At 37.9% G+C, this 21,795-nt stretch overlaps 1 protein-coding gene across 5 annotated transcripts in view; it reads right to left on the bottom strand.

Annotated features, from left to right (window-relative positions):
* The window catches only part of STK3 (serine/threonine kinase 3), a 330,283-nt gene that overhangs the window by 37,137 nt on the left and 271,351 nt on the right, over nt 1-21,795 (bottom strand). The window contains exon 11 of one of the 5 annotated variants that reach the window (XM_077942604.1): nt 4,167-4,232. In XM_077942604.1, coding sequence (XP_077798730.1) covers nt 4,176-4,232 — 57 coding nt within the window. In that variant the 3' untranslated portion in view covers nt 4,167-4,175. 5 annotated transcript variants of the gene reach the window in all.

The following is a 21,795-nucleotide window of genomic DNA, read 5'->3' on the forward strand; positions in this document are numbered from 1 at the left end:
CCAACTATTTGCTTTTTGGCATTGGGCATGTTTCTTAGCTCCTTTAACATATAGTTTCCTTATCTATAAAATAGGAATAATGCACTTGCCTGTGTGGGGGGAAAAAAAACTGTGAGAAAATATAGAAAGCTGTCTAGATAATTCATGTCCACACACTTATTTATTCAACATCACATAATGACAAGAAGAATAAAATGTAGCCCCTATCTGGTTGGGGAAACAGACATACAAACAACTAAAGTGACAATGATCTCATGTAATTGGACCTATACTAGGAGTAAGATCCAACAGCAACACAGAGGATAAGGTGTGTGTAAAGCCACTAGAGACTGTGTAAAAGTAGTGAAAGGGTTCAATGAAGTTCCATAGAGGTGATGTATGAACCAGGCTACTCACAACTTTTAAGGTTTCTTATTTTCACATCAAATCACCAGGTCCTTCACCACATATATTATTTATTTATTTATTTATTTATTTATTTATTTATTTATTTATTATACTTTAAGTTCTAGGGTACATGTGCACCATGTGCAGGTTTGTTACATATGTATACATGTGCCATGTTGGTGTGCTGCACCCACTAACTCGTCATTAGTACACAACCCCCTAGGACACAGTGGTATCATTTGAATTCTGGAGTGTGAAAGTCCAAAGGAAATGCTGGAGGAAAAAAGGGGAGGTGAGGGGAGAGGAAGAAAGATTAGAGGAGTATGAATGAATTTTAGGCAAATACCTTCTCAGGAAACAATACTTGAAAGAAAGCCAGATAATTCTTAAGATTCCCAGTGTGATACAATGTTAAGGCAGCAAAACTCAAATGAAAGAATGTAATGAGTTCCAGGTGTTGTTTAGTAGATTTTTTTTCAGTAGGTGAAGCTGAGTTGAGGTGGCTACTGTCAGTGTCAATGCCCTGTCTGAACAAGTTTTCATTTAACTTCAAGCAACAAATACATAGGCTTTTGTTTAGACTGTTTGCATATATTTGTCTACTGCTGCTAAGAGGCAAAATAACCTCTTTCTCGAGAAAGTGAGATAAAACTATGTTTGCAAAAACCTTTATTTTTTAATCTTTTCATGGATCAAGTAATTTTATCTAATTTATTCAACAAATACTTATTGAATAGTTACTGTGCATAAGGTCCAGTGGAGAATATGAGAGCATATAATATGATATAGATTTTATCACCAAGAAGGTCTGAGTATCATAAGTTCACTATAAAGTAGAAGGTAATAAATTCAATGAGAAGTATACAGACAAAGTGCCACACAGTATAAAGGAAGGAGATTACTTTGAGCTGGGAGGATAAGGATTTGGCACTGGCATTAGGACAGAGGGGACTAGGTTGTGTTACTCATGTGACAAACACTTACTGAGCACATACAATGTGCATGCACTTACCTAAATGCAATGAGACTCTGAGGTGATTTAGTCCAATTCCTTCACTTAATTCACTAGAAAATGAAAACTCAGAAACTTAAATAGCTAATTCAAGGCCAAGATGCAATTTGAATTGATATTTCCAGTCTGCAAGTCCAGTAATTTCTACCAGCTACCCTGTCTCCTCCAAAACTGTCAGTCTGAATTTTTTGTCATGTACAATCATTATTTCAAAAGGCATTCCATTCTACTAAAAAATTAATTTGTTATAAAATGTGCTTTCCAACATTTAGTTAAAAGTTGCCTTCATTTTTTTTTTTTTTTTTTGAGACAGAGTCTCGCTGTGTCTCCCAGACTGGAGTGCAGTGGTGTGATCTCGGCTCACTGCAAGCTCCGCCTCCCGGGTTCACGCCATTCTCCTGCCTCAGCCTCCCGAGTAGCTGGGACTACAGGCGCCCGCCACCTCGCCCGGCTAATTTTTTGTATTTTTAGTAGAGACGGGGTTTCACCATGTTAGCCAGGATGGTCTTGATCTCCTGACCTCGTGATCCACCCGCCTCGGCCTCCCAAAGTGCTGGGATTAGAGGCGTGAGCCACCACGCCCGGCCAAAAGTTGCCTTTATTTTTAACTAAAAATGAAGTGGCTCCAGTGGCTCTCCCTGGAGTTACAGAGAACAAATATAATCCTGTGGCCATGTGGCCATCCTTCACATATATGAAGACAATCCTCATGTCCCCCACTCTAGTAGGGACTCAGTAATCATTATAGCTGGGGAATAAGCTCTGGAGTTAGACAGGCCTGAATTTGAATCTCAGTGTCAACATTCACTTGGTGTGTGATCATGAGCCAAGTTACTTAATTTAGATAATCTGTATGTTTATTTAGACAATGGGAATGTTTATGTCCTTCATGCCTCCCATTCAGTGTAATGGCTAATAACTATGACCAAAAATTGGCACAACTTTTGGTGTAACTGTCAGAACACTAGAATTTCTCTACACACATTAGCTGGCACTGAATCACAAGGGGAAAAGTTGCAAAACCGAAAAAGATGGCAGCACCTGTCTTTTTCTCCCACTTCTCTTCCTCTCTGGCATAACTAGTCAGTGAGTGACAGCTGTGAAATACTAGAGACTAGGCGATATGGCTTTTCCAGATAACCTGTGCAGAATGGTGAAGCATGGCTTCATCAAATGACCTGTGCTGATAGAGCTGCTGGCAAAAGTGCAGTCATTTTATTGAGATAAAACATTGAAAATAATTTTCCTAAAATAAGGCACAAATGTTTTAATTAGAAAAAAAATGTCCTTGAGAGTGGGATTCAGATGCAGTTTTATAACTTGTACACTGCCTTAAATGCATTAAAAGACAGACAATGGTACAAGGACTATTCTCCCTAGTGGTAATAAAACTGTTTCCTAGTTACTGGGGTAGGGTAGGAAGGGAATGAAAGGAAGAAGAGAAAATCTAGAGTTTATTCTTTTCCTACTTCTAATGTTATAAGCCAGTGGTAATGTTCAGTAGTCATAACCTCATCTGCTAGGCACTGCATCTAATTTCTCATATTTGGGTAGGTAGAAAAAAAATACATCATGTCTCAAAGAATGACATACTGACAGAAATTTAGTGACTGATACTAAAGGTAGATATGTAGCTGCAGGGTATGAGAAAGAGGAGACACTATCCTAAAAATAACAGCAAAACTAAGATGAAAATACAGAGAAGTGGTACGGTACATTGGTAGCTATCCCCTAATATCTATCCTATCTTTCTTCCATAGAAATATCGTTTTAGCCAGGCATACAGTCATTCAGAATAAAAACAACACTTTCAGTCTCTATTGCAACTACGTGTAGCCATACGACCAAGTATTGGCCCACATTATATGGCCGTTTCTGGGCACTTTCCTCAAAAGATGGCTGGGGCATGCTCATTTCACCCCTTTCTCCAACCTGCTGCCTGGAATGGAGATGCCTCCACCTTTGACCATGAAACTGAGAGCATCATCCTAGGCATGGTGAGTGGTGAGCTGGAAGGAGTGGGGCTCTCGAAGCAGAAATTGATTTTTCCATTTTTGTTAAACAATGCTGTCAAAAAGGCCCTAAAAACTATCTTTTGCACATATCCATTTCCTTAGATTACATTCCTAGAAGTGAGTGAAAGGATATGAAAACATAATCTGTCATGGAACCAGAGTTAAAAAAAAAAAGAATATGAAAACATTCTAAAGCTCCCAATACATATGGTGAAATTGTCCTTCTGAAAGTTTAAATTTACATGTTCTCTATGCCTTCCCAGCCCAATACCAGGGGTTAATTTTACCATTAATTGGTAAGAGCTCTTCTTATATTAAGGGTGTGAATACCATGTTATAAATACTTCTTCCCAATTAATTTACCTTTCAATTTAGTTACTATTTTTGTTGTTGTGCAGTAACTTAAAATCCTTATGTAATAAACCTTTTTAAAAAGTGGTTTCTGCCCTTACTATTATATACTAAAAAGTCATCCCACATATCAAGATTACGTACATATCCATCTATATTTTTTCTATTACCTTTTTGCTTTCACTTAACCTTTAATGCACATGAAATTTATTTTTCCACACATTTAGCTGATTGTACCAACACCAAGATTCCACAATTCAATTATTGAATGTAATTGATAGTATTGAATATAACTATTCCTAATAACTAAAAATTCCACTTTTATTTATTCTGATATCTTGAATTAGTATTATTAGACTCTTTTAATTATTGTGGCTTTAGAAAAAAAATTTTATACTCACGCAATTAATTCACATTATTTCTTTTTTTTTTTCCAAAAGTGTGTTTGGTTTACACCTCCAAGTGAACTTTAGAAACACATTGTCAGGTTTGGCAAAAAGAAAAAAAAAAAAGAAATTTTAACTGGAATTGTATTAATGATCAATAGAGAGCAATTGGGGTGGGGAATGCATAATTTTAAAACATTAACTCTCCCCATTATTCCCACAAATATGAGACGTTTCTCCATTTCTTAAATTGTTTTTATGTCCCTTATGTTCTATAGTTTATTTCTTATAGTTAGTTGTAGAGTTTACTTGCTTAAACTTGAGGCAAGTTTCCTTAGTTAAAGATTTTTATATATATCTGTGCTATTATAAGTAGGATCTTTAAACACATACTTGTCTGTGCTGGTACAGAGGAAACACTAATTTCTGAACTTATGCTGTAATTGACTATCATCTTATTGGTATGCTTTTAATAATGCTCATAAGAGTTAGTTGATTATCTTGGGTTTTCTAGTTAGATAATTATTTTCAATTTCAAATAGTGATGATACTTCTCACTTCCTTTGCAATATTTAAACTTCATTTTCTTGTCTTACTGCATTAGACAAAACTTTCAAAACAATATTAAATAATAGAGGTAATAGCTGACACTCTTCCCCCTTCTCCCCGACTTTACTTCTTAGGGCATTTTCCTATTTTAACCCATAAAACAGCTGCATTGTATCAGTCTTCCATCTGTTTTTACACTGGTCCCAACCCCTAATCCCTAACTATATTGTAAGTTCCTTGGAGGGAAAAACTGTGTTTCGCTAATTTTTTTTAAATCACTGTAGCATCCAGTACAGTGTCTGGCACAGAGAAAATAAATCACTAAATGGATGGTTCTCAAAACTGGGAGTCACTAGAATTACACAGCAGCTTTTTAAAAAAACCAACTGCAAGTTTCAGAAACCATTTACAAGCCAGAAATTCCCTGTTCATGGGGGTGCGAATCTAGATATGTTCAAAGCTTCTGAGGTGATTCTGATGGCCCACAGGTTTAAAAACCACTAGTCTAATATTTTTATCACTCCTGGAGATTCTGTTTCAGAGTCAGGGGCCTGATTTTCAGCAAATCTTCCTGAGATGATTCAGATAGAGGCAGGTTTGGAAACTATTGGGTTAGACATTAATTCAAGGAAGGCATCAGAGTTTTATTTGTTTCCTTTATATTGTATGTATTTTATATTTTTTACTTACAAAAGCAAAAAAGATAGCAAGATATATAAAGAAAAGGCTAACCTCTCCTACCTCTATCTTCTAAAAGTAGCTATTTATTACTGCCTAATGGTATCTTTCCATCCCTCTTTTCTTGCTTACATAAAATAAACACGAGAGAGACAGAGAGAGAGACACACACACACACAGAGAGAGAGAGAGAGAGAGAGAGAATTATTTCTGTTTTCATTAAAACAAAATAATCAGACACTCATTTTGTAATTTGGTAGTATTTAAAAAAATGTTATTTCAAATAACGATGAAACCAATGTCTGTTTTCTTGTCTATACAGACTTAAATTTAGCAATGAGTATACACACATTTTCATTTCATTTTTAATTCTTTAGCAGGTATAGGAACAGTTTGGGAAGATTCACCTAGGAAATTCTTTTTTTTTTTTGCTGGGGCGGGGGCGGGGGCGGGAACAAAATCTCACTCTGTAACCCAGGTTAGAGTGCAGTGGCACAATCTCAGCTCACTGCAACCTCCACCTCCCGGGTTCAAGCAATTCTCCTGCCTCAGCCTCCTGAGTAGCTGGAATTATAGGCGTGTGCCACTGCACCTGGCTAATTTTTTTAGTAGAGATGGGGTTTCACCATGTTGGCCAGGCTGGTCTTGAACTCCCAACCTCATCACCTAGGAAATTCTAAAACTATCAGTTAATATACCAAGGGATATGGGTTCATAGGTCAAACAGCGTCTTAAAAACCAGGAAGACAGTATTAATACAGGAAGGCTAAAAATGACATATAAAGCCTTCTTTTCTATACTTAAAGTAATTAAAAACTAAAAAAAGAAATCCTTTTATAAATGTTACTTATGCTTAGCTATTACTCATTTTTTAGATAAAACCTATTTTTTAATACAAAAGCAAAACTAAGGCACAACTGATCTCCACTTACATGCTTTAACAAAACATAAAAGGCAGCACTCAAATGTACGCCAGAAATAAAACTTCTAAAATAGAACTACTAATAAAAGGAATGTAAATTACTAGCTAAGACAGAAACATCATATTTTAGAAGACTAAGCCATGATTTTGGTGAAATCAGTAAGTTATTCATTTGTTATTATTAAATTTTCATAAAGCATCTCCAAAAAGCTCAATGACACACACTAATAATTGTTAAATAGTGCAAATGAATACTTCTAAATTCTCCAGTACTGAAAATTGGCAGACAGCATGGGAGTTGCAGAGAACAATGAGAGAGAGAAGTAAAAACAAAGCAAGAAGTAAAATATGACATCTTAAATTAAGTTGCAATTTCTGATTTGCTCCATAAGGATCTTTCTGGGCAGGCAGGATTTAAAGAATTTTAAGAGATGATGTCTTTCTGCCTGTCAGGAGTGTGTTAGAAGTATATTTAATTCTGTGAAGTTGGAATGGGAAAGAGAAAATGGGGGAGAACTAAGTTAATCTAGAAGAGGTGTGAAACTGGAGAAAGGCCTAAAAATCAAATGCAAACATGCTGAAGATAGTAATAATTTTAAAAAAGAAATAGTTTAAAGAAAGGGAACAACATTCAGTGTGGCAGTTAAAGAAGTGATCTTAAAAATAGTGTTTTGTATTTTTTTTGGCAGGAATGGAATGGATTTTATGGGTATAGAAATCAAGGAGACCTACAATGGCAGTTAAGATTTGAAATTGCTAGGTATTTGGCAAGATAACTGATAAAAAGAGAGGGGAGTAATTATCAGGTGTCACCCATACCCTGAAGGCTGCACCCAGTCTTATCCCCTAATTCCTTTGACCCAGAGTAACACTTCTCCCTTTTCCTGTCCAGATGTGGTTTCTCTACTAGTGCTCTAGGTCGCATCCCCTCCTCTTTCCTTAGGAACTTCATTCCATTGACTATCTTCAGTCAATCCTCCAATTCCTGCCATTAAGTCTTTTCTTTCAGCATATAAAAATCATCAAGTACGCCAGGCATGGTGGCTCACACCCATAATTCCAGCATTTTGGGAGGCCAAGGCAGGAGGATTGCCTGAGCCCAGGAGTTTGAGACCGGCCTAGGCAACACAGTGAGACCCTAGCTCCACTTTTTTTTTTTTTTTTTTTTTTAATTTGCCAGGCATGGTAGTGTACAACTGTAGTCCTAGCTACTTGGGAGGATGAGGTGGGAGAATCGCTTGAGCCCAGGAGGTTGAAGCTGCAGTGAACTGTGTCTGTGCCACTGCATTTCCATCCTGGTCAAAAGAGCAAGACCCTGTCTCAAAAAAAAAAAAAAAAAAAAAAAAAAAAAAAAAAAAATCATCAAGTGTTTCATATCTAAAAGCAATATAAAATAAAATAAAATAAAAAGCCTCTTTAATCTTACGTTCTCCTTTAACTATTATATCTCTTCTTTTCACAAGCAACTTCTAGGAAGAAGTCTACTTCTTCCCTCCTTGATTCACTTCTCACTCTGAAGCAGTCTGGCTTTAGGCATCACCATCTCATGGAAGATGCTTCACTTAAAAACAACACTGACCTCCTAAACATCTTATCCAATCTTCGGGTTTTAGCTCTCATATGATTCGATCTTGCTGAAGCTTTTTACACATTCATCTCCTCTTTCTTGAAATGTTCTCCTCCCTCAGTATCTAAGACGTCACATTCCTTTCTCTGTTGTTGTTCCACAGGGACCCATCTCAGTCTAATATTACTCTCCCTCTATACTGATGACTTGAACTATACCAATTAAAAAATGACTCACAATCCAGAAATCTCTAGCCCAGATCCCTGTGGAACTCCAATTCTGGTTATGTCTAAGAAGCAGCTCTTTCTGAATGTCTGACGGTACTTATATATCCAAAATGAATTCATCATATTCCACCTTAAAAAGTCACTATTCCTAAATTGAATGGATCCACCAACTGCTCTCCTCTCCTTCACCTAGTTATTCAGGTAATCTGGGATTTATCTGAGATCTTCCTTTTCTCTTACTTCCCAGATCTATTCACTAAGGACTAGAGATTCTCTCAAAACTGTCCCCTAATATCAATTTCATTGCTTTTGTTCATTTCTCATTCGGACTATGTCATATTGCAACAATTCCCTTAATGATTTCTCTACTTCCAATCTCAATTTCTTGCAATTCTATTTCAAGAGGTCAGCTCATTGTAATTTTTCAATGGCTTTCAGTTATCCATAAGCTCAACTCCCAACCTCCCTGTAAGGTATAAATGCAGCTGCCTACTCTCCAACCTCATTTCTACCACTTTCCAACTCAATTTCATGCTCTAGCAATACTGAACATGCTTTCTTATGGCTAGTCCTTCTGTAAATACCGTAGCACCATTTTTTCCATTTGTCTATCTGGTACATTCTTACTCATTCTTAAGTATCTGTTTAAATGCTAACTTCTCTAACAGCATCCCTTTTCTCTCAGGTGAACTTTGGTGTTCCTTATATATACCTAATTGTAGTTTTGAAGCCTCTTCCATGAAACAATGATCTTATTGCATTATAATTGCTTGCATGGGCATCTTAACTTCTTAACTGGCTTAGATTAGGGAATTAAAATAGACATTGGCTGGGAAGAGTGGCTCACACCTGTAATTGCGGCACTTTGGCAGGCTGAGGTGGGTGGATCACTTGAGACTAGGAGTTCAAGGCTGCAGTGAGCTATAATGGTGCCACTGCATGCTAGTCTATGTGACAGACTGAGACCCTGTCTCAAAAAAAAAAAAAAGAAAAAGAAAAAAAAAAAAGAAAAAAGACAGATTATGAAAACATTTATTGGGAGACCTAACCTATTTTTTCCTTGAGGAAACCAATCTTAAACAGTGCCAAGAAAGGCAAGCAAAAGACAGTGGATGAAGACAGTGGTGGTGATGCTGGAGAAGCCCAGGAAAACTGAAGCACAGCTACTGTGGAAGAGAGAACAGCAGAAAAAAAAACTGGAGAGACACCAGAAGCCCAATTGTGAAGGGACTGCTAAGAGAAGGTTCAGCTTTGTGCTTCCAGTCACTGATTCAAACTTTCTTCATGAATCCAACCACTAAACACCTGCTTTCTAAAAGCTGTACATTCTCATATTATGAAAGAAAATATATTTCAAATAAAACACTTTCCAGGCTTTCCAGAAGAAAAAAATCCATCCCATGTCACCCACTGTGACTAAGCATGAAGGAAACAGATTAAATTAGGGATATTTTGCCTAACATCTCCAGGCTGCATGAAATGAAAACAAATGAGAGTCAGGACTCTCAAAAGTTTCACAGTTCTAACCATCAACTCAATGTGCCAAGCAATATAGTAAATGTTCACGTTTGAAACAGGAGGAATACATTTTACCTTTTCTATCTGGGATAGAAGATTAGATTCTAATCTTTCTTGGTTTTCCATTCAGATGAGCACCTTAAGTGGGATCATATTTCTATATTACAGGTACATTTTTTTTTCTGAAAATCTGTGAATACTTAATTCAAAGGCCATGGACAGCAACCTAGAGGAGCTCTGACCATGAAAAATGTTTTATAAATAGTTCCATGTGCACTGTTCATCTGGAGTCTCACTAGAGATGGATAATGACCTTGTATTTTGTACTCATTTATTCTGAATTAGCCAAACCTTCTGTTTTTAATTACATACTTAATTCACCTAGCATGGTCTAATTACAGAAAACAAAACATCATTTAAACAAAAGGTGGCCTTGAACTTAATCTATCAAAACACCAGTTAGTTTTTAGTTTTCAGTTCTTAATAAACTGCCAAGACATGCAATAGCAATTTTCCAAATGTGATCATATGCTTTTATAGCAACAGATTTACTACATAATCAAACATCTGTATATACTTTTGTCTCACTATTAATGCAAATATGCTTAAGTTTTGATAGACTTAAAAATCTTAAAGCTGAAGTTCATACTACACAATAAGTTTTAAATATCCATAGTCATTTTGGCCTTGAAATGACAAGTTATCATAACCATGGCTACTTATTTACAAAATGGTCCAGACCTTTGTAAAAACTCACATTCAGAATTTTCCCTAATTCTTCACAGTGTGAATTAGGAGCCCTTCTCTGTGCTATCATAGTACCTTATATATTTTCAATTACAGTATTTATAATGCTGAGTAGTTATTATTGGTTTAAAGATCTGACCCTCAACTAGATTGCAAACTTCATGAAAGCAGAGTTTATGCCTTTTATCCCTATTTTGCCAACATGGAGCACAGTGCCTAGCACAGAGCAGGTCCTCAATATATATTTGCTGAATTAATGTATTAAAATACAACATTGTAAAACTACCTCAATTTGTGAATATGGTCTTATATGTAGAAAATCATAAGGAATTTGCCAAAAAATTATTAGAACTAATAAACAAGTTCCAAAAGATTGCAGGATACAAGATCAATATATAAATATCAATTGTTTTTCTATGCAGCAGCAATGAGCAAACAAAAATGAAATTAAGAAAACCAATTCCATTTACAATCAAAACCATTAAAATATTTTGTAATAAATTTAACAAAAGAAGTATACAACCTATACTCTGAAAACCATAATCCTATGTTCCTGGCTTGGAAGACGATATTATTAAGATGGCAATATTCCTCAAATTGATCTATAAAATCCAGAGCTCCAAGGCAATCCCTATGGAATCCCAGCTGACTTCTTTGCAGAAATTGACAAGCTAAACCTAAAATTCATATGGAAATTAAAGGAATTCAAAATAGTAAAAGCATATAATGGAATCTTCTTCAGCCTTAAAAAAGGAACAAAATTTGTCACACTACAACATTGATGAACCTTGAGGATATTATGCTAAGTAGAATAAACCAGTCACAAAAGATAATACTGTATTACTCCATTTATACAAGGTATCTAAAATGGTTAAATTCATAGAAACAGAAAGTATGATGGTGGTTGCCAGGGGCTGATGGGAAAGAGGAGTTGTTATTTAGTGGGTTTAAAGTTTCAGATTTGTAAGATGAAAAAGTTCTGGAGATCTGTCTCATAACAATGTGAATATACTTACTAGTTAACTGTACACTTAAAAATGATTAAAATGGTAAATTGTGTTTTTTTTTTTTACCAAAATAAAAAAATTTAAAAAGTCTACACAGTCTTGAAAAAGAACAAAGTTGGTGGACACACACTTTTCAATTTCAGAACTTGCTATGGAGCCACAGCAATCAAGACAGTGTGGTAGTGGCATGAAGATAGACATACAGATCAGAGGAACACAGTTGAGGGTCCAAAAATAAATCTTCACATTTACAGTCAATTGATTTTCTAGCAGGGTGTCAAGATAATTCAATGAGGGAAAGAATAATCTTCAACAAATGATGCTGGAACAACTGAATATCGACATGCAATAGAACAAAGTTACTCCTATCTCACACCATATATAAATATTAACTCAAAATGAATCAAAGACCTATATGTAACAGCTAAAACTATAAGACTCTTGGAAGAACATGTAAGTGTAAAGCTTTGTGACCTTGAGCTACACAATAATTTTCTTAGCTATGATACCAAAAGCACTAGTCAAAAAAGAAAAAAGGAAACTGGACTTCATCAAAATTTAAAAATGTGCTTCCAAGGACACCATCAAGACACTGAAAATACAGCCCACAGAATGGGAGAAAATAGTTGCAAATAAAATATCTGATAAGGAACTTGTATGTAGAATATATACAGAGCTCTTAAAACTCAATAATAAAAGACTAATAACCAATTTAAAAATGAGCAAAGGGTCTGAATAGACATTTCTCCAAAGACAATGAGCAAATGGACAATAAGCACACAAAAAGATGCTCAATATCATCGGTTATTAGGTAAATGCAAATCAAAACCAGAACGAGATACCACTTCATACCCACTAGGATGACTATAATCAAGCCGATAGACAATAGCAAGTGTTGCAAGGATGTAGGGAAATTGGAACCATCATACACTGCTGACGGGAATATAAAATGGTGCAGTCACTTTGAAAAACAGCCTGACAGTTCCTCAACATAGCACTTCCATATTAAGCAGCAATTCTTCTCCTAGGTATATACCCAAGAAAAAGGAAAATGATGTCCATCCAAAAACTTGTACAAAATCGTTCACAACAGCATTATTCATAACAGTGAAAGGAATAAAGTACTATCTGCACTTCATCCTTACATGGCCTTATAGTATTCCATATTACAAACATACCACATTTTGTTTATCCGTTCATCAGTTGATGGATATCTGGGGTTGTCTGCCTTTTTGTTCTTAAAGTTATTATGAATAATGCTGCAAACTTTTCTGTCTTTAAATCCCGACATGAAGACCTGGACTGAGGCAGGGGTATAGGGGTAGAGAAAATGCCTGTTATCAAGTTTTTCCCTTATGTCTATGGCCTAGATGGGGTGGGTGTCCCCACAGGCCTCCATGTGTGATGTTCCCCGCCCTGTGTCCAAGTGTTTTCATTGTTCAATTCCCACCTATGAGTGAGAACATGTGGTGTTTGATTTTCTGTCCTTGTGATAGTTTGCTCAGAATGATGGTTTCCAGCTTCATCCATGTCCATGCAAAGGACATGAACTCATCCTTTATTATGGCTGCATAGTATTCCATGGTGTATGTGTGCCACATTTTCTTTATCCAGTCTATCATTGATGGACATTTGGGTGGTTCCAACTTTTTGCCATTGTGAACAGTGCCACAATAAACATATGTGTGCATGCGTCTTTATAGTAGCATGATTTATAATCCTTTGGGTATATACCCAGTAAAAGGATCACTGAGTCAAATGGTATTTCTAGTTCTAGATCCTTGAGGAATCACCACACTGTCTTCCACAATGGTTGAACTAGTTTACATTCCCACCAACACTGTGAAAGTGTTCCTATTTCTCCACATCCTCTCCAGCACCTGTTGTTTCCTGACTTTTTAATGATTGCCATTCTAACTGGTGTGAGATGGTATCTCATTGTGATTTTGATTTGCATTTCTCTAATGACCAGTAATGATGAGTATTTTTTCATATGTCTGTTGGTTGCATAAATGTCTTCTTTGGAGAAGTGTCTGTTAATATCCTTTGCCCACTTTTTGATTTTTTTTTTTTAATTTATTGTAAATTTGTTTAAGTTCTTTGTAGATTCTGGATATCGGCCCTTTGTCAGATGGGTACACTGTTAAAAATTTTCTCCCATTCTGTAGGTTGTCTGTTCACTCTGATGGTAGTTTCTTTTGCTGTGCAGAAGCTCTTCAGTTTAATTAGATCCCATTTGTCTATTTTGGTTTTTGTTGCCATTGCTTTTGGTGTTTTCGCCATAAAGTTCTTGCCCATGCCTATGTCCTGAACGGTAATGCCTAGGTTTTCTTCTAACATTTAAGTCTTTAATCCATCTTGAATTAATTTTTGTATAAGGTGTAAGGAAGGGATCCAGTTTGAGCTTTCTACATATGGCTAGCCAGTTTTCCCAGCACCATTTATTAAATAGGGAATCCTTTCCCATTTCTTGTTTTCATCAGGGTTGTCAATGTGTAGATGCGTGGTGTTATTTCTTAGGCCTCTGTTCTGTTCTGTCCCATTGTTCTATTTGTCTGTTTTGGTACCAGTACCATGCTGTTTCGGTTACTGTAGCCTTGTAGTATAGTTTGAAGTCAGGTAGTGTGATACTTTCAGCTTTGTTCTTTTTGCTTAGGATTGTATTGCCTATGTGGGCTCTTTTTTGGTTCCTTATGAACTTTAAGGTAGTTTTTTCCAATTCTGTGAAGAAAGTCATTGGTAGCTTGACGGGGATGGCACTGAATCTATAAATTACTTTGAGCAGTATGGCCATTTTCACAATATTGATGTGTCCTATCCATGAGCATGGAATGTTCTTCCATTTGTTTGTGTCTTCTTTTATTTTGTTGAGCAGTGGTTTGTAATTTCCTTGAAGAGGTCCTTCACATCCCTTGTAAGTTGGATTCCTAGGTATTTTATTCTCTTAGGAGCAACTGTGAATGGGAGTTCACTCATGATTTGGCTCTCTGTTTGTCTGTTATTAGTGTATAGGAATGTGTGTGATTTTTTTTTTTTTTTTGAGATGGAGTCTCACTCTGTTGCCCAGGCTGGAGTGCAGTGGTTTGATCTCAGCTCACCACAAGCTCCGACTCCCAGGTTCACATCATTCTCCTGCCTCAGCCTCCCGAGTAGCTGGGACTACAGGCACCCGCCACCACGCCCGGCTAATTTTTTTTGTATTTTTAGTAGCAACAGAGTTACCGTGTTGGCCAGGATGGTCTCGATCTCCTGACCTCGTGATCTGCCCTCCTCGGCCTCCCAAAGTGCTGGGATTACAGGCATGAGCCACCGTGCCCGGCCAGGGATGCTTGTGATTTCTGCACATTGATTTTGTATCCCGAGTCTTTGCTGAAGTTGCTTATCAGCTTAAGGAGATTTTGGGCTGAGACAATGGGGTTTTCTAAATATACAATCATGTCATCTGCAAGCAGGTACAATTTGACTTCCTCTTTTCCTAATTGAATACACTCTATTTCTTTCTTTTGCCTGACTGCCCTGGCCAGAACTTCCAACACCATGTTGAATAGGAGTGGTGAGAGAGGGCATCCCTGTCTTGTGCCAGTTTTCAAAGGGAATGCTTCCAGTTTTTGCCCATTCAGTATGATACTGGCTGTGGGTTTGTCATAAAGTGCTCTTACTATTTTGAGGTACGTTCCATCAATACCTAGTTTATTGAGAGTTTTTAGCATGAAGAGCTGTTGAATTTTGTCGAAGGCCTTTTCTGTATCTATTGAGATAATCATGTGGTTTTTGTCGTTGGTTCTGTTTATGTGATGGATTACGTTTATTGATTTGTGTATGTTGAATCAGCCTTGCATCCCAGGGATAAAGCAGACTTGATCATGGTGGATAAGCTTTTTGATGTGCTGCTGGATTCAGTTTGCCAGTATTTTATTGAGAATTTTCGTGTTGATGTTCATCAGGGATATTGGTCTAAAATTCTCTTTTTTTGTTGTATCTCTGCCAGGCTTTGGTATCAGGATGATGCTGGCCTCATAAAATTAGTTACGGAGGATTCCCTCTTTTTCTATTGATTGGAATAGTTTCAGAAGGAATGGTACCAGCTCCTCTTTGTACCTCTGGTAGAAATCGGCTGTGAATCCATCTGGTCCTGGACTTTTTTTGGTTGGTAGGCTATTAATTATTGCCTCAATTTCAGAGCCTGTTACTGGTCTATTCAGAGATTCAACTTCTTCCTGGTTTTTTGGTCTTGGGAGGGTGTATGTGTCCAGGAATTTATCCATTTCTTCTAGATTTTCTAGTTTATTTGCGTAGAGGTATTTATAGTATTATCTGATGGTAGCTTATATTTCTGTGGGATCGGTGGTGATATCCCTTTTATCACTTTTTATTGTGTCTATTTGTTTCTTCTTTCTTCTTTATTAGTCTTGCTAGCGGTCTATTTTGTTGATCTTTTCAAAAAATCAGCTCCTGGATTCACTGATTTTTTGAAGGGTTTTTGTGTCTCTGTCTCCTTCAGTTCTGCTCTGATCTTAATTACTTGTTGCCTTCTGCTAGCTTTTGAGTTTGTTTGCTCTTGCTTCTCTAGTTCTTTTAATTATGATGTTAGGGTGTCAAGTTTAGATCTTTCCTGCTTTCTCTTGTGGGCATTTAGTGCTATAAATTTCCCTTTACATGCTGCTTTACATGTGTCCCAGAGATTCTGGCACATTGTGTCTTTGTTCTCATTGGTTTCAAAGAACATCTTTATTTCTGCCTTCATTTTGTTATTTATCCAGTAGTCATTTAGGAGCAGGGTGTTCCGTTTCCATGTTGTTGTGCAGTTTTAGTGAGCTTCTTAATCCTGAGTTCTAATTTGATTGCACTGTGGTCTGAGAGACAGTTTGTTGTGATTTCTGTTTTTTACATCTGCTGAGGAGTGCTTTACTTCCAACTATGTGGTTAATTTTGGAATAAGTGTGATGTGGCGCTGAGAAGAATCTATATTCTGCTTGGTGCAGAGCAGAGTTGAAGTCCTGGATATCCTTGTTAACCTCCTATCTCATTGATCTGTCTAATATTGACAGTAGGGTGCTAAAGTATCCCATTATTATTGTGTGGGGGTCTAAGTCTCTTTGTAGGTCTCTAAGGACTTGCTTTATGAATCTGGGTGCTCCCGTATTGGGTGGTGCACACATATTTAGGATAGTTAGTTCTTCTTGTTGAATTGATCCCTTTACCATTATATAATGGCCTTCTTTGTCTCTTTTGATCTTTGTTGGTTTGAAGTCTGTTTTATCAGAGTGCAGGATTGCAACCCCTGTTTTTTTGCTTTCCATTTGCTTGGTAGATCTTCCTCCATCCTTATATTTTGAGCCTATGTGTGTCTCTGCATGTGAGATGGGTCTCCTGAATACAGCACACTGATGGGTCTTGACTCTTTATCCAATTTGCTAGTCTGTGTCTTTTAATTAGGGCATTTAGCCCATTTACATTTAAGGCTAATATTGTTATGTGTGAATCTGATCCTGTCATTGTGATGTTAGCTGGTTATTTTGCCTGTTACTTGATGCAGTTTTTTCCTAGCATTGATGGTGTTTACTATTTGGCATGTTTTTGCAGTGGCTGGTACCAGTTGTTCCTGTTCATGTTTAGTGCTTCCTTCAGGAGCTCTTGTAAGGCAGGCCTGGTGGTGACAAAATCTCTCAGCATTTGCTTGTTTATAATGGATTTTATTTCTCCTTCACAAATGAAGCCTAGTTTGGCTGGATATGAAATTCTCGGTTGAAAATTCTTTTCTTCAAGAATGATGAATATTGGCCCCCACTCTCTTCTGGCTTATAGAGTTTCTGCCCAGAGATCCACTGTTAGTCTGAAGGGCTTCCCTTTGTGGGAAATTCAACCTTTCTCTCTGGTAGCCCTGAATATTTTTTCGTTCATTTCAATCTTGGTGAATCTATGTGTGATAATTATGTGTCTTGGGGTTGCTCTTCTCGAGGAGTATCTTTGTGGTGTTCTTTGTATTTCCTGAATTTGAATGTTGGCCTGCCTTGCTAGATTGGGGAAGTTCTCCTGGATAATATCCTGAAGAGGGTTTTCCAACTTGGTTCCATTCTCCCCGTCACTTTCAGCCACACCAATCAAACGTGGATTTGGTCTTTTCACACAGTCCCATGTTTCTTGGCGGTTTTGTTAGTTTATTTTTACTCTTTTTTCTGTAAACTTCTCCTCTCACTTTATTTCATTAATTTGATCTTCAATCACTGATACCCTTTCTTCCACTTGGTTGAATCGGGTATTGAAGCTTGTGCATACATCATGTAGTTCTTGTGCCACGGTTTTCAGTTCCATCAGGTCATTTAAGGTCTTCTCTACACTGTTTATTCTAGTTAGCCATTCATCTAATCTTTTTTCAAGGTTTTCAGCTTCCTAGCAATGGGTTTGAACATCCTCCTTTAGCTTGGAGAAGTTTGTTATTACTGACCTTCTGAAGCCTACTTCTGTCAGCTCGTCAAAGTCATTCTCTGTCCAGTTTTGTTCTGTTGCTCGTGAGGAACTGCAATCCTTTAGGGGAGAAGAGGCGCTCTGGTTTTTAGGATTTTCAGCTTTCTGCTCTGGTTTCTCCCCATCTTTGTGGCTTTTATCTACCTTTTATCTTTGATGCTGGTGACCGACCGATGGGGTTTTGGTGCGGATGATCTTTTTGTTGATGCTGATGCTATTTCTTTCTGTTTGTTAGTTTTCCTTCTACGAGTCAGGTCCCTCTGCTGCAGATCTGTTGGAGTTTGCTGGAGGACCACTCCAGACTCTGTTTGCCTGGGTATCACCAGCGGAGGCTGCAGAACAGCAAATGTTGCAGAACAGGAAATATTGCTGCCTTATCCTTCCTCTGGAAGCTTCGTCCCAGAGGGGCACCGCCTGTATGAGATGTCAGTTTCTCTGTTTTGGTACCAGTACCATGCTGTTTCGGTTACTGTAGCCTTGTAGTATAATTTGAAGTCAGGTAGTGTGATACCTCCAGCTTTGTTCTTTTTGCTTAGGATTGTATTGCCTATGCGGGCTCTTTTTTGGTTCCTTATGAACTTTAAGGTAGTTTTTTCCAATTCTGTGAAGAAAGTCATTGGTAGATTGACTGGGATGGCATTGAATCTATAAATTACTTTGAGCAGCATGGCCATTTTCACGATATTGATGCTTCCTATCCATGAGCATGGAATGTTCTTCCATTTGTTTGTGTCTTCTCTTATTTCGTCAAGCAGTGGTTTGTAATTCTCCTTGAAGAGGTCCTTCATATCCCTTGTAAGTTGGATTCCTAGGTATTTTATTCTCTTAGCGGCAATTGTGAATGGGAGTTCACTCATGATTTGGCTCTCTGTTTGTCTGTTATTGGTGTATAAGAATGCTTGTGATTTTTGCACATTGATTTTGTATCCCAGTTAGGCTACACAGGGGTCAGGGATCCACTTGAGGAGGCAGTCTGTCCGTTCTCAGAGCTTGAACACCATGCTGGGAGAACCACTGCTCTCTTCAGAGCTGTCAGACAAGGACGTTTAAGTCTGCAGAAGTTTCTGTTGCCTTTTGTTCAGCTACACCTTGCCTCCAGAGGTGGGGTCTACAGAGGCAGCAGGTCTTGCAGAGCTACAGTGGGATCCACCCAGTTTGAGCTTCCGCAGCCGCTTTGTTTACCTAATCAAGCCTCAGCAATGGCAGATGCCCCTCCCCCTCCCAGGCTGCTGCCTTGCAGGTCGATCTCAGACTGCTGCATTAGCAGTGACCAAGACTCTGTGGGCATGAGACTCACCAAGCCAGGTGTGGGATATAATCTCCTGCTGTGCCGTTTGCTAAGACCAGTGGTGAAGCACAGTATTTAGGTGGAGGTGTCCCGTTTCTCCAGGTACAGTCTGTCACGGCTTCCCTTGTCTAGGAAAGGGAAATCCCCTGACCCCTTGTGCTTCCCAGGTGAGGCAATGCCTTGTCCTGCTTCGGCTCGCCCTCCGTGCACTCACCCACTGTTCAATCAGTCCCAACGAGATGAACCAGGTATCTCAATTGGAAATGCAGAAATCACCGTCTTCTGCATCGATCACACTGGGAGCTGTAGACTGGAGCTATTCCTTGTTCAGCCATCTTGGAACAGAATTCCTGTCTCTACTAATAATAAAATTAGCCAGGTGTGGTAGCAGACACCCGTAATCCCAGCTACTTGGAAGGCTGAAGCAGGAGAATTGCTTGAACCCAAGAGGCAGAGGTTGCAGTGAGCTGAGATCGTGCCACATTGCCCTCCAGCCTTGGTGACAGAGTGAGACTCCATCTCAAGAAAAATAAAAAGAAAGAAAATGGAGAAAGAACCAAAGACTCAACGAATGCAGCTCCAGATAATGAAAACTAAAAGAGATTCTCCACTAGAGTATTTGGAGGGAGTGCAGTCCTGCTGATAGCATGATTTAGCCTCATAACACTTAGTTCAAATTTCCCCAGAGGAAGTGTGGCCCTGCTGAAACCCAGGTTTAGCCCCGTAAGATTTAATTTGGATTCCTGGCTCCAGAACTGTAAAACAATACATTTCTATTTTTTAAGTCACTAAATTTGTGGTAATTTGTTACAGCAGCCATGGGAAATGAATACAGACCCCTTCCCTTCTCTACATATACTCATTTCTTTGTTACAGCAGCCATGGGAAATGCATACAGACAGACCGCTTTCCTTCTCTGCATATACTCATTTCTTTGGAGAGTCCTTTGAAAAACCCTTTCAGTCTCATGGTTTTAAATACCATCTATATACTGATTACCACAAATTCCAGCCTAGAACTCTCCCTTGAACTCCCAATTTGGACATACAATTGTATACTCGCTATGCCCACCTGGATGCAGAAGAACTTCCCAGTCAACAAGTTCTACCCACAGTCTTCCCCAGTTCAGTTACAGGCAACTTCATCCTGGTTGTTCAAACAAAAAAACCTTGGAATTATCCCGGATCTTTCATTCTCATATTCAATCAGTTATAAAATTTTGTTGCCTATATATTCAAAAGTTATCAGGAACCTGACCAATTCTTACTGTCTCTGGTGCTCTTTGCCCGGATGACTGCTTCTACCCTTGCCCCACTCAATCAATTCTCAAATGTGGCCAGAGGAAACTTTTGAAAGTCAGTCAGTTATAGATCAAGTTATTTCTCTATGGCTACATATTTCTTTTAGAACAAATGCCCAAATCTTTACAATACTTTCAGGAGCCTACCATCTGGTGCACCCTACCACTTCCCTATCCTGCTCTCCAACTTCATCTTCTTATGCTCTGGCCCTCACTCATTCAGCTCCCCAAAATCAATGTATCATTTTAGTGTTCCCCCAACACATCAAAGGAGGCTTCCACTTCAGTCTTTGCTGGTCCTTCTACTTGGAATGTTCTTCCTTCAGACATCAGATGGTTCACTCCCTGTTTGGTCCTTTCCCTCCTTCAAGTCTTTATTCAATTGTCACTTTCTCAATGAAGCCTTCTCCAACCACTCTACTCAATATTGCAAGCCCTATCCCCCAACACTGGCCTCAATACCTTATGTGGTTCTTTTTTCTCTCCAAAGTACTTATCATCTTTTAGCAAACTGTATAATTTACTAATTTATTATGGTTATTGACTGTTTTCTCCATTACAGTGTATGCTTTGTGAAGGCAGAGATTTTTGTCTGGTTTATTTGTTGCTATATCACGAATATCTAGAGCAGTGCCAGGCACATATTATTTATAACTGACTTCTAGTATATAGGAAGCAGACTGCACTACCCTAGTATTTAAGGTCCTGATGAATCCATTACAAATATTTCAGACTTCAAGTTTTTATCTATACTGCTTCAAAAAACACTTTATGTTATCTATTATCATAGGTGGCAAATTCCTGTGTTACAGCAATATTACAGTCATCCTGTTGTAATAATCACCTATCTACTAGAAAGGTAGAAGGAATAGTTGTGGCTCATATTGTATGATTCTACTTATATAAAATATCAAGACAGGCAAATCCACAAAGACAAGAAGCAGACTAGCGGCTGCCTAGGACTAGAAAAAGAAAAGGGTGTTGGGAGGAAATGGGAAGTGACTACTAGTGGGTACAGGGTTTCTTTTTGGGGTAATGATGAAAATATCCTGAAATGGATTATGGTGCCAGCTACAAAACTGTATATGTACTAAACAACGACTGAATTACACACTTTAAAAGGGTGAGTTACATGGTGTGTGAATTATATCTCAATAAAGTTTTTATTAAAAATGTTATGTGGCCGTGGCTGGTAATGTTTTAGATTGCTTTAAAAATAAAACAATTTTGGGGAAAATTATGGGAAAACAAATTTAAAATAAAGTTCTTAACAATTTAGGACTAACAATTACTATCACAATTTGACAGAAATTAAAGTAAGCAAAATTATAGGGATTCTAAGAAGCTTTCAAATAAGTATTTTAACCGTATAGCCT

This window comes from Macaca mulatta, chromosome 8 (assembly GCF_049350105.2).
Source record: "Macaca mulatta isolate MMU2019108-1 chromosome 8, T2T-MMU8v2.0, whole genome shotgun sequence".
NCBI classification, from domain to species: Eukaryota; Metazoa; Chordata; class Mammalia; order Primates; family Cercopithecidae; genus Macaca; species Macaca mulatta.